Source organism: Eutrigla gurnardus (assembly GCF_963514095.1).
Source record: "Eutrigla gurnardus genome assembly, chromosome: 14".
Taxonomy (NCBI): Eukaryota; Metazoa; Chordata; class Actinopteri; order Perciformes; family Triglidae; genus Eutrigla; species Eutrigla gurnardus.
In genome coordinates, this window is record NC_139937.1 from 23,175,755 (window position 1) to 23,188,349 (window position 12,595).

The following is a 12,595-nucleotide window of genomic DNA, read 5'->3' on the forward strand; positions in this document are numbered from 1 at the left end:
AACCGGAGAGTTAGGAAGACGTCAATCAAGCGTCTCTCACACACACATTCCTCACACATGTGGCGTGTGTGTGTGTGTGTGACTTCTAAAAAGGGAATTGCTGGAAACCGTGCAGCATGTGTGTTAGAGGAAGAGAGGGAGGGCTCCTCTCAGATGTCTCTGCTGTGAGGAATATGGCCACCGTGTTGCTGCAATATGTCACAGTTGCTGTGACGAAGAGTGCAAAATAAGGGCAAGCAATGTGAGGGTGATCTAAATCACCACGCTGGCTCAGCACAGTGTCAGAGAAGAATGAAGGAAGTCGAAGTGAGGAAGATCAGAGCTTGAAAGGAAACTTGTGTGGTTATGAATTGTGCAGATGAAATACAGCGGGGGAGTTGGAAGTGATTAAGATGATGCTGGATGCTGCCAGGAGAGGTTTGAATGGACTTGTATGGAGATCTAGATCGTGCACCGAGGGTTTGCACCAGCAATGGACAATGTCGGGCCTCGTGAATGGGGGATGACTGTTGGTGGTCCCTGTAAATACTGGACTGGACAGTGTAGGTGGCACCACATTCAAAGCTGCACCAATGTGAAACCCGACATGTTATATCTCCTTAAAGTCACGTTTAAACGGCTTTTCTAGGGTATCAAGCTGCCGTGTGGTGACGTAGTTCGGGACAAGAGTTGAAAAGATGAGCTCACAACCTTTATGTAATTCTGTGCTATTAATAGCTGCAGATTGATGGATGGCTGTCATGATATTATCGCTTAAAATTGGTTGGAAGCTGATGTAATCATGAGTCATATTTTGTTTTCCAGGAAGGAAAAAGAATCAGATTTTGATATTTAAAAAAGGCCCACTCTAGACTCTGATTCATTCATTGCACATTTTGGGGGCATTTATTGGTAAATAGGTGCACAATATGGCCGGGGATGTGATCTAAAAGGGTCAAAAACACATTTTTATTTCCAGCTCACCTTTTTAAGGAGTGGTTGGTTTATATGGGGCTACTTCCAGTAGCTACCAAACTCAAATTGTGTGTCTTTGCCAACGCTCCCTGCGGTTTCACGCCAACAAAATGAGATTTCTTTCTGCTTCCGGAGAAATGTTTGCTGAGCTCAAACCCGTTCTTCTTCCTCTTCTGACAACATCCACTCACCTGAGTGTCTGTTTGTCCTGGCAGAGACAGGTGCGTTCACAGTGCATGCCGTATTTGCCGGGCGCACACATCCTGTCCCTGCAGTGTGGACCGCTGAAGCCCGGCTCGCACAGGCAGCCGCCGTCTATGTTGTAGCAGCGAGCGCCGTTAGCGCAGTCGCACACGCCTTTACAGTCCTGACCGTAGCTTCCTGCAGCGCACTCCTCGTTACACCTGAGGGCCGAAACACAGAAGAGCTGGACAACATGGAAATGCACACATAATCTTTAATAAGATGATCATAAATCATAAGGTCTCCCTGCATAAATTAAATACAAAAAATATTTATGATCATCCCGTTAATGAACATTCACCACTATCATCTTATTGTGTGTGTGTGTGTGTGTGTGTTTTTTTTACCCTGCTAGGTGATAAAATCTTATATTCAGGGTTTGTACGGGTGCTGGAAATCCTTGAATTTTAGTGTGGTGTTTTCAAGATTTGAAAAGTGCTTGGATTTAGAATAAAGGTCTTGAAATGTGTGTTCTATGTGATGATATATATGATAGAACAGAGAAAAGAAGATCTCCATATCTGAGGGACTGAAAACAGCATTTTCTGACATTTCTTTATGAAAAATGACTTTTGATGATGAATAGGGCTGCAGCTATCGATTCTTTTTGTAATCGATTAATTTAGCACTTTATCGATCGATTAATCGAGGAATCGGATAAAAAAAAATTGCGTTTTTAAACAACCAAAACAAATAATGCATAACGAAAATGACGTGGCTGTAAAATGATCAAGCATTTCTAAAAAAAATAAACAGAGGTATTCATTCCAACTACAAAATTTGGCTCCAAAACTAAGCCCATTTATTAAGTGCCAGTGAGAATTTAACAACAATACAGTTAAATCAACTTGGATAAAACATGGATAACATTTAATTTACGTTTTGTTTTGCCAGCAATGGCCCTTTCCTCTCCCTGCCCTAAATATGTGTGTATATAGTGTACTTCTTCTGTGCCATTTATGTATTTAGCTTTCTCTATCACTACAGTAACTGTTTGACCGTTCTTTTCTCTGCTTTGAACTCCTCCGTCCGTTTGGGCAAACACAACAACTCACAGCCAAGCGTAAATCAGGCTTTCCGATTGGCTGTAAAAGCTGCTACGGGAGCCAATACGAGCGTCCGATGCATAAACGTAACTCTATACGTCACTCGCAAGATGGCGGATGAGAAGTGATCGATATACATAAACAAAACGGAGAAATGCGCCACGGAGACGAGGAGACATCTAGTCACATATTTTACAACTTTACGCATTCGTTTTGTTGTCAGAAATAAATCGCTCACATGGGCAAGCAGGATACCGTTGTTTAGCCCCGATACTCTCTGTCGTTTACGGACATTCTGAGGCTGACTTTCCGCCATCGCGCCAACTAAATTCAGAATGAATGACCGTGTATGACGCGCTGGTGCTTCCTGAACAACGGTCCGTGTGGAACAATCAGATCCCTGCACATAGGCGCGTCATAGGAATTTAACGAGGCTTCGAGGCAGATGTTTTGCCTCGAGGAATTTTCATAATCGAGTTAATCGAGTAACTCGATGAATCGTTGCAGCCCTAATGATGAACAGATGATGAAAATAGTTGGTGATTATATTTCTGTGGATCTGTTAGTGGAATTAGTTTTCCTTTCATTTGTGGTCCTTCTGTAAAAAGCTGTCTCCAAACATCATGTTGGTTGTTTAGAGGACAAGAACATCTCATTTAATGTGATGAACAAGTGACATAATAAGTAGACTGAATACTGACCATTGGATTGATACAAAGATGGAGTTTACCACAGCTGGAAGGGGTTGGAAAAGCATTGAAATGCACCTTGAAATGCTTGAAAAGTGCTTGAATTTGACTTTGGAAAAGGTGTAGGAACCCTGTATATTGTCCCATCGCTGTTCTCAAAACTTTAGTCATAAGTCAGTAGTGTTTTTCTGAATTTGTCCCTTGGCATGAATGGACCTTTAGAAATGCTTTTTGTGAAAGGCCAGTCACACACACACATACACACACACACACACACACACACACACACACACACACACACACACACACACACACACACACACACACACACACCTGTTGCCAGTGAATCCTTTTGCACACTGGCACTGTCCAGTTTCAGGGTCACATTTGCCCCTGTTGTGGCAGACACACTCGTCAGCGCAGTTTTGTCCGAACCTTCCCTCTGAACATCGCTCTGTGCAAACCGCGCCCTGCGGAGTCCCATAAAACAAAAACAACACATTTATTATTCAGAAAATACAGCATTAGATTATGGAGCTAGAACAGTCTCATAATTCATAAATGCACACAGAAATTCATAAATGCACAAAAAAGATTTACAAATGTATTTGGGGATTTGTATATACATGTGACTCAAAACACAAATACATTTTCAATGCACACACAAATATGTTTCATTTCATATGTAAGTAAAAAATATTCACATATAAAAAACAAGATTCATAAACATATTTCCAATGCACACACAAATCTAAAAAAAAATCACAAATACATGAATGTTAAAGTATTTGCAATCTTCATCAAATACGCATTTGGGGCTTGTTACATTCATATATGAACTGTTGGACCTGTATTTACGAAGTGCTTTTAATTTGTAAACCTCCCTGCATTTGTGTGTGAAACTTTTGAGACTCCCCTGACGTGACTCTGATCCACAAATGCGTTTTTTCTAAGAGGAGGTTGTCTGGAGCCAATCAGATGTCTCCCTCCTTTACAGCCAATCACGTGAGTGCGTTGCGTTGGAGGGATATGGGTGCTAGAGCCAGAATCAACCTTATTTCTGGAGATAATTTCCCTTCTTCCTGTGCTCCCTGTCTTTATGCTGTATAGATTAGGTGTACAGTTATATAAATATCTATTTTTCTTTTATAAAGAAGCATTTTATGGAAGTAATTTATTCCCTCATTCTGGGGAAGATGAACCGGTGCGGGCGGAGTTGTGTTTTAGACTTTTGGGGGAGACACTCACGTGATTGGCTGTAAAGGAGGGAGACATCTGATTGGCTCCAGACAACCTCCTCTTAGAAAAAACGCATTTGTGGATCAGAGTCACGTCAGGGGAGTCTCAAAAGTTTCACACACAAATGCAGGGAGGTTTACAAATTAAAAGCACTTCGTAAATACAGGTCCAACAGTTCATATATGAATGTAACAAGCCCCAAATGCGTATTTGATGAAGATTGCAAATACTTTAACATTCATGTATTTGTGATTTTTTTTTAGATTTGTGTGTGCATTGGAAATATGTTTATGAATCTTGTTTTTTATATGTGAATATTTTTTACTTACATATGAAATGAAACATATTTGTGTCTGCATTGAAAATGTATTTGTGTTTTGAGTCACATGTATATACAAATCCCCAAATACATTTGTAAATCTTTTTTGTGCATTTATGAATTTCTGTGTGCATTTATGAATTATGAGACTGTTCTAGCTCCATATTAGATTGCTCTCTGGTGAGATTACAGCGACTTCTCTCCTCATTCCAAAGACAAAGAAACCCCAGTAGGATTTTTTTTACATTAGTGGAAAGAGATGACAAGTTTCCTTCAATATGTCTTTAGAAATAAGTCAGAGACTGTTTGTCCAAAAGTGGGAGCCAGCTGGGATTCGTCCCAACATCAGCGATACTCTGCGGATGACATGAGGGTTAATATATGAGCTTTAACCTGAAACACGTACCGTCCATCCAGGCGGGCAGTCGCAGATCCCTTTGCCTTTGCAGATCCCGCCGTTCTGACAGGGGCAGCGTGCCTGACACTTTCTGGGACACGACTTCTCACAGCTGGAGGGGGGAGGATGGAGTGATGCTTAAAAACAGCTTCATGGGTCAAAAACAATCTTTGTATTCACCCGGGACATTCCTAAAACACTTGTGTAAATGTTTTGTCGCATAAAAATGAACAAAAGAGTGTTTTTATGGATTTTTCTTTTCAAGAATCAGCATAAAAATGGAAATATTTTTATGCATTTTGTAGGTTTATGCCCTTTGAGTTGCCTTTGTGTCTGAAATGTGCTTTATAAACGTACCTTACCTACCTAAAGTAACCAAGTACAAGTACTCAAGTATTGTACTAAAGTGCAGTTTTGAGGGGTTTTTTTTCTACTACTTAATACATTAACTCCACTACGATTAAAAAGTAAATATTGTCTTTATAAGATTTTTACTACCTTTTTTGCTTGATAATGATTGCAGATTCATATTAATAATCCCAAATTAAACATTAAAGTGACAATATAATGTACATATTCTCAAATGGACCATTTTTGCAAAAGGAGTACTTTTAATCGTCATACTTAAAGTATATTTTGATGATAATATTACTCAAGTAAAAAGCTTGAGCACTAGAATTGTAAATCCTGTAACTCTATAGCGGTTTTATAGAGACATGGTGACCTTTTAGAAACAGCTTCTCAGCAGTTCAAACTGCCCTGTTATTATTCCCTTAAACTACTTTGAAGGGAAGCAGTAGGAAAAAGTAGAAAAGGGAAAGGGCAATAAAAGAATAACAGTAGCTCTGATTACTAAAAGTCTTGGCATTTCACACAGCATTGTGGGAATCATCAGCACGGCTGGAACGTGTCTGCGACCAATCAGAGGGCTTGGCTCAGACTGCCTCTTGTACAATACAGTTTTGGGATATTGTATGATTCAATAAAACCCATGAGGTGAAATAATATGGACAGACTTCAAATATGACCCCCCCCCCCCCCCCCGTTCTTATTTAGCTCAGTGTGTTGTGTGTTCACATTGGCAGTGTCAGGGTTTTCCACTCATATTAAGTGAGGAAGAATGTTCATGGCTGACTCATCCTCAGGGGCATCTAAAAAATGGGGTTGGACACATGACTCATCTTGGAGTGATGAGTCCTTTTTTTCATCTGAGAATGAAGTTGTGGAAACAAATAAGTGACAGAAGGTCTGTGTGAGACGGATCTCATGAGAACATTAATGTAGTGAAATCAGGTGGAATGAAGTGAAGAATTAAGTGTCGGTGTAATTAACTGTGCATGGTATAATGGGCTCGTATCAAAAAAGCATATGACTCTAGAGATGGCAGTAAAATTGTGAACATTCATTGTTCCCAGAGGATGAATCCTACTGATGATGCCTTGACTTTTCCCACAATCACCAAAAAGATGCTTTTAGAAAAACGTTGATTTCGTCAATAAATTGCTGAACATTTGGTTCAGTCTTCAGGAAGATGATTGTTCACATATTCATGCTCCTCAGAGGAACCCCCTGACTTTTCCTTTAGCGCCATCATCAGGTCAAAATATACTTTTTTTCCAATGGTTTGCTTCGTAACCAAATACTGGAAAGAAGTGATGACATTTAGTGCTGATTAGCATCTCAGCCAACCTCATACCTGCTCTACGTTAGCATGTTATACTGTCACTTTGTTAGCATTCAGCTCAAAGCACGAGAGGTGCTGATGACTCTTCATGTGTTAGGAACCCTGCTTGCCTCCGATTGCTCATTGTGGGATGAATCAAGTATTTTGACCTCAATTGAAAATAATCAGCATGGAATCTCATTTTAAGAAATATTCTAAATGCTATTGTTTTCCAGTTTGTCTCTATTTCCAAAGCAACCAGTCTCGCTGCTGAGGCGTGGAATAACACTTACAAAGTCCCGGTGAATCCGTCTCGACATAAACACTCTCCGGTTGTCTGATCGCAGGTCCCTCCGGTCCCACACTTGCACCTCTGCACACATCGGTTCCCGAAGTAGCCGGCCTCACACGAGTCCTCGCAGTGAAGTCCGTTGAACCCCGGGCGACACTGACACGTCCCCCTGGCCGGATCGCAGAGAGCTCCGTTCTCACACTTGCACTGCTGGCTGCAGCCCGCCCCCCAGTGTTTATCATCACAGGCTGAAAGGTAACGGGACAAACTATTATTTATTGATTATCCAGAATGCAAAGATATTGAAACACTTCAACTTTTGTCAATTTCTTCCATGTACCACACAAAAGAAACCGAAACAACGTTTTCCCCGTCCCACGGTGAGATAAAGTGCACAGCATATTACAAATATTAGACCAAAAATAAACAATAAAAAAGAAAGTCTGGGTTTTTGGAGTGTAACAACCCAGACTTTCTTTCCCTCCGATGGGAAGTTTGCATCACTTCACATCAGAGGGAGAGGGCTTACCTCCATGCAGATTCTTTCATAAATCATGGCTAAAATAACCATTATTGCTGCTTTGTACATGTTGTGGAAGTCTCGGGTACGCTGGGAAACAAAACAGTGAATTGTCTGAGTTGGTAATATCGCCCAGAGGAGGATTTCTGAGCTGTATTCACCGTATAGCACGCCACACGTCGGCTGTTTTTTCTTTATTTTTCCAGTTCTCCCACTAAGTCAAACGGAGGTTCTAACTTTCATTGCCCGTATTTTCCAACAGTTGAAAGCAGTCAGCTTCCAGTAACACCCCTCCTACTCTAAACATCCAGTCCCACGACTCTGCGATGCTCCAGATGAATTCAAAACAACAGAAGCAAAATAAGATTTCCGATGATTATTGTAACTTATGCATGTATGACTATTTTCAGTTTTTCCTCCCATCCACTGTGGCGTACACTGAGTCATTTATGATGTCATGAAAAACAAATCTGATTAAATTCAGCAGCATAGAGATGAATAACAGAAACAAAATGAAGAGCTTGGAGGGGGGGGGTTGACATAAAGTACTCACTCTTCCACACATTAGTGTAGATCTCCTTCATGCTTCCACATCCAAATCTCCCCCTTTAGCCCCGCAGTGTTACATTACCAACAAATAATTTGGAATTGGCAGGGAGATTTGCATGGAGCTCAAAAGACGGACAAGTTTTAAACGGTTAACTTTACAGAAGCCTGAGGATCGGCTCCGGTTTTTAGGGGGGTGGGGAGTTTGCAGAGATTCACACAAGGTTTGGATTTCAAATGAAGAGATCTGGGGTCTAAACGGGCTCGCGTTATGAGAAATCCGGATTGGTCAAGGGCTGCCTTCTTCACATTTCCTCATAAATACTTTTCGACCGGCTTGGACATCATCGTGATATATAATAGCGCTGACGTAACGCGTGGATGGGTGTCCGTTATCTTCCCCTGGAGCCGAAAACAATTCCAACAATTTCATGCTGACCTCTGCGAGGCTTGTGCAGCAGACATCCACCGAGGCCTGAGCTGCACATCATACGTGTCCTCGCTCCCCGTCTTCCACCTTTTGCCTCTTCTGCCCCGCAACAGCTTTGAAAACCACTAACTTTGACAATAATTACACAGAGGGGGAGAGTAGAGCCAAATTTGGCCTGGAGCAAAAGCGTGCTGCCACGGTCTGCAGTGTTTATTGCTGTAACGTGGAGCAGGACCCTCGCCTCCTTTTTTTTTGTTTAGAGGAATCATGCGTTGGCTTGTTCTCCGTGTGGGCATTGGAGAGGGGTTCTGTGTCACGTTGACTAATGAGAAACTCAGCTGGAGCAGCCATTGTGTTTACACAGACATTCTCCAGGACAGCAGGGGAGGTTTACTGAAGCGTCTGCAGGTCTGCCGGCGTCACAGAAAAAAGAACTGAGGGGCGGATACAGCCAGACGCTAGATTTAGTGATGGGCTGAAACGTACCAGATTGGACGTGCGCTCTTTGGAGCAACCAGCTGGCAGAATCCAAAGCCACTCCGGTGATGAAAACTCTTCCCATGTGTTTGTGTATCCGCATGTAAACATACGGCCTCGAGTGCAAAGCTTTCACTTAACAGAGTCTGTTTACCTTCAGCAAATACACTTAACCTAACTCAAGCGTGTCTAACTCTGATTTAAATCCTTGGGATGCTGTGTTCACACCAAACATGAAGTGCATTTTTTTGCATCACGGGTTTGACGGCGGGATCATTGGTGTTTATTCGCGTCACCCGGGCTGGATGAGCCGGGGGGGAGGGAGGGCCTTACCTCCATGTCGACACGGTTTCATCCATCATGGCCGAAATAACCACTTTTGCTGCTTTACATGTTGTGAAGTCCCAGATATGTTCTGGGAAACGCCTTCGACTCTGAGTTCATCACATCACTCAGAGGTGCTTGTCGGTATGAACCATAAATAAACAATTGAATTGTGATTTATTTGCACTACACAGATGAAAAGGATGCCGAAGTATCTACATAATGATGAGAATTTGTAAAAAATCAGAAATAGTGGTTTGTTAGGTCTGTCTGCAAGACGGTGAGCAAACAACTTTTAAAATGCTTGTTTTCTGAATGGAGTTCTGATGGATTGGCGGTGGGCTATGGTGACACTGTAGCTGCTCCATCAACACTTTAAATAACTTCATTTAGACATAAATACGGCAACAACCTTGTTGATGCACCACAGACAGTCTCTGGTTCCTCCACATAGTCTGGTTCCTACTCTGAGCTAATGTGAGGGTCTATCGTAGACCTCCAGAAGACCACAGACCGCTATCATAGTACCTGAATCTCAACGCTGATAGGCTTTCGCGTCACAGCGTCATGCAAATTTCTCGCTTTCGTTGAAATTTCTCAACGCGAATGTCGTGTATTTGCCTCATTCACGCCACCGGAAAAGTTTTATACACTTCATGATTCTGTTTGATGGGAAAAATTTATCCTATGAAAATCAAAGATAACCACCTTAATTGGAATTGGGCACCTCCTCATTGTTTAAAATGTATCTACTCAGAAAAATATCACTTGAAGTCAAACAGCAACACTCATTCACACCGCCCACTGCCAGTTTGCGTCTATTCCCCTCTTTGCGTTGACTCTGGAATAGCGCCACGTGAACAGTTGCAACAATAGCAATAACAGTGTTAGTTGTGAACACACCTTAACAACGAGTGCCGATCCGCCCCAAATTGCCAGAAGGTTAGATGTTTGTACTCTCAGTTGTTGATCTCCAGGAGGGGAGATGTGAACACAGATTATCATTAACACGACCAGAGATATCACTGCCTGCATGTAAACCCACTGATTGACAAGCACATCAGAACTGGGATCTCTCCACTGTCCTCCATTAGGAATGCATACTGGTGCGGTGGGAAAATTCTTCCCCCTCCCCCGAGACTTGTCCAAGCGGCGGTTTGGGTTTTGCCTGCGTACAAAGTCCACATAATCTCCTGAATATCTCAACGAGCCGCCGCTGTGCGTTCTCGATTCCAGCTCTCTGCGTGCCTCTATCAGAATCTGCCCTGAAACGAGGCTTACGTAAAGCGCTGGATATTTTTGACATGACATTTTATAGCTCCCAGTGAGCCACATTCCTGCTTTTTCTCTCACCTCAATCAGTGTCATTACCACATTATTCATCTTCCATTCCCTCCCACGCCTCCCTTCTCTCTGGCCGGGGTGGAATGTAACTGAGTACGTTTACTCAAGTATACTGTACTCAAGTGAAGTACAATTTACACTCCATCTCCGAGGCAGACAGTTTGAGTTACTTTTCTTTTAATAACCATCCTTTCCTTGAGAACATTCTTCCTACTTCTTGAGCTAAATCAAGTCTTTAAAAAGCCTCTCAGCTCAGCTGGAAAACACATCGTCACAAAGCTGAAAAACAGGGCTGTTGTTTTTCCGATCTCATGAAGAGTTGACTTTATAGAGAAACGTGGTTCTCACAGGACAGCCGAGCTATGGTGATCTGGTGCAATATGATGCATGACTGTGGGTTTAAAGTACCCAACAGAATATAAAGGAGGTAAAATTAGCACAACCTTAATGATCTACAGCAGTAAAATGCAACATACAAGTAAAAAGGTCATGTCTAATCACACTGACGGGGAACCTTTTCCTTTTTATAGTTATTATTCAGATCATTTAGAGTACCTTGCAACAGTATTCTTATATTTTCTTTAAGTAAAGCCCGGCTCTGTGGAGAGTATGGCTTAAAGTTGTCCGGCTCCTTCAGGGTCTCTTTGTTGCCTCTTTGATTTAAAGTCCTCATGCCTGGACCGAGTCCTGGACCCCTGTTGGCAGGTTTGTTCAAGGTGCCATATTCTTTACAGTTTGCAATAACGTATTAAATGGGGTTCCGTTAGATTACACACATAATTTAACTTAATGTGACTTCTGAAGGTTATTATAGCACCAGATATTATTTAGGGACAAACCACTTTGTGTTGTTTTTGTTTCATTTTTTTATTTCTAGGTAGGTTACAAACAAATTACGAATAAATATTTAAATCAATACATTTTTATTCCAGGTTTTAACACAAGACAATAAGAGAAACGTCAAGGTGGTGAATTTTTTCTTAAGCTTTTGAAATCAGGACTTTCACTCAGTAGTGGAATATTGGAATTTTTACTAAATTAAAGGATCTGAATACTTCTTCCACTGCTTCCTTTCATAGTACATTTCTTCCAAACAGTCCTGAAAGGGCTCCGTATGAAAACCTCAGTCCCCCTCTCCTCTTTCCCATACTCGGATATCTCAACACACAGGCATCCAGGAAGTGTCCGGGCTCATTCTGCCAAAAAGACTCCGTTAGAGCGGCGATAGAGCGTTGCCAAGGCTGGAGAGAGGAGGAGCAGGATGAGGAGGAGGAGGAGGAGAGCATAGTGAAGGCAAAGAAAGAGCATTTGAGTGAGGGTTAGAGGAGGGTAGGGAGTGTAAGGAGAGATGGAGGGAACTGGGCCATGCAATAGAGAGGGGGAGAGAGAGGGGTAACATTTTCCATTTCCCCTTCCCATCATCCCCCTGTCAAGACATCAACCGCTACCCGTTAAAGCTAATTCCCTCTCTCTGCAGAGGAATAGGAGGGGTAAATGGAGGAGGCCTGTGTACTATTGACCCAGCTGACTGTGTTGAAAGTAGTGGAAAACTTCATTTCAGCAAAAGGGGGGACAGCAGCCCCGCGAAATTGCGGTTCTGGTTTCACACTCCCCGATCGAATTTAAGGAGATTTCAGACGAGAAAAAGCGGGTTTGACTCACCGTTCTGAGTCGGTGCCTTGAATAACTTATTATATAAGCATTTCTGCTGACTTGAGTTTTGTAAGAGAAGTCATAATGGGTAGAACAGCAGATTTAATGTCTCTCTTAACTGTTTTTTTTAATGGACTATAGCTCCTTTCAGTATCCCGCACAGTATTTAAACACATAACTTATCGCTTTCATGCTATTTTACTCCGTTTGTTGGAGTTATTATTATTCATTTTGAACAATCAGCTGCAGCTCCTTCTGGTGTAGCGAGCTGGTTTCTGGACCGAGGCTGACATTAATGACTCATGGCCGTGGATGCGGTAATGCTCCCTCGCTGTTTCCATTGGAACGGCCTTGTGTGTGTGTGTGTGTGTGTGTGTGTGTGTGTGTGTGTGTGTGTGTGTGTGTGTGTGTGTGTGTGTGTGTGTGTGTGTGTGTGTGTGTGTGTGTGTGTGTGTGTGT

The 12,595-nt window shown here is 42.2% G+C and overlaps 1 protein-coding gene across 2 annotated transcripts in view; it reads right to left on the bottom strand.

The window, feature by feature from the left end:
- The window catches only part of pear1 (platelet endothelial aggregation receptor 1), a 52,356-nt gene that overhangs the window by 12,743 nt on the left and 27,018 nt on the right, over positions 1-12,595 (bottom strand). For both annotated transcript variants that reach the window (XM_084026438.1, XM_084026437.1), the window contains exons 6-9: positions 6,844-7,090; positions 4,897-4,999; positions 3,266-3,402; positions 1,146-1,358 (exon numbers count right to left, since the gene is read on the bottom strand). In XM_084026438.1, coding sequence (XP_083882564.1) covers positions 1,146-1,358; positions 3,266-3,402; positions 4,897-4,999; positions 6,844-7,090 — 700 coding nt within the window. The remainder of the gene's footprint in view (positions 1-1,145; positions 1,359-3,265; positions 3,403-4,896; positions 5,000-6,843; positions 7,091-12,595) is intronic.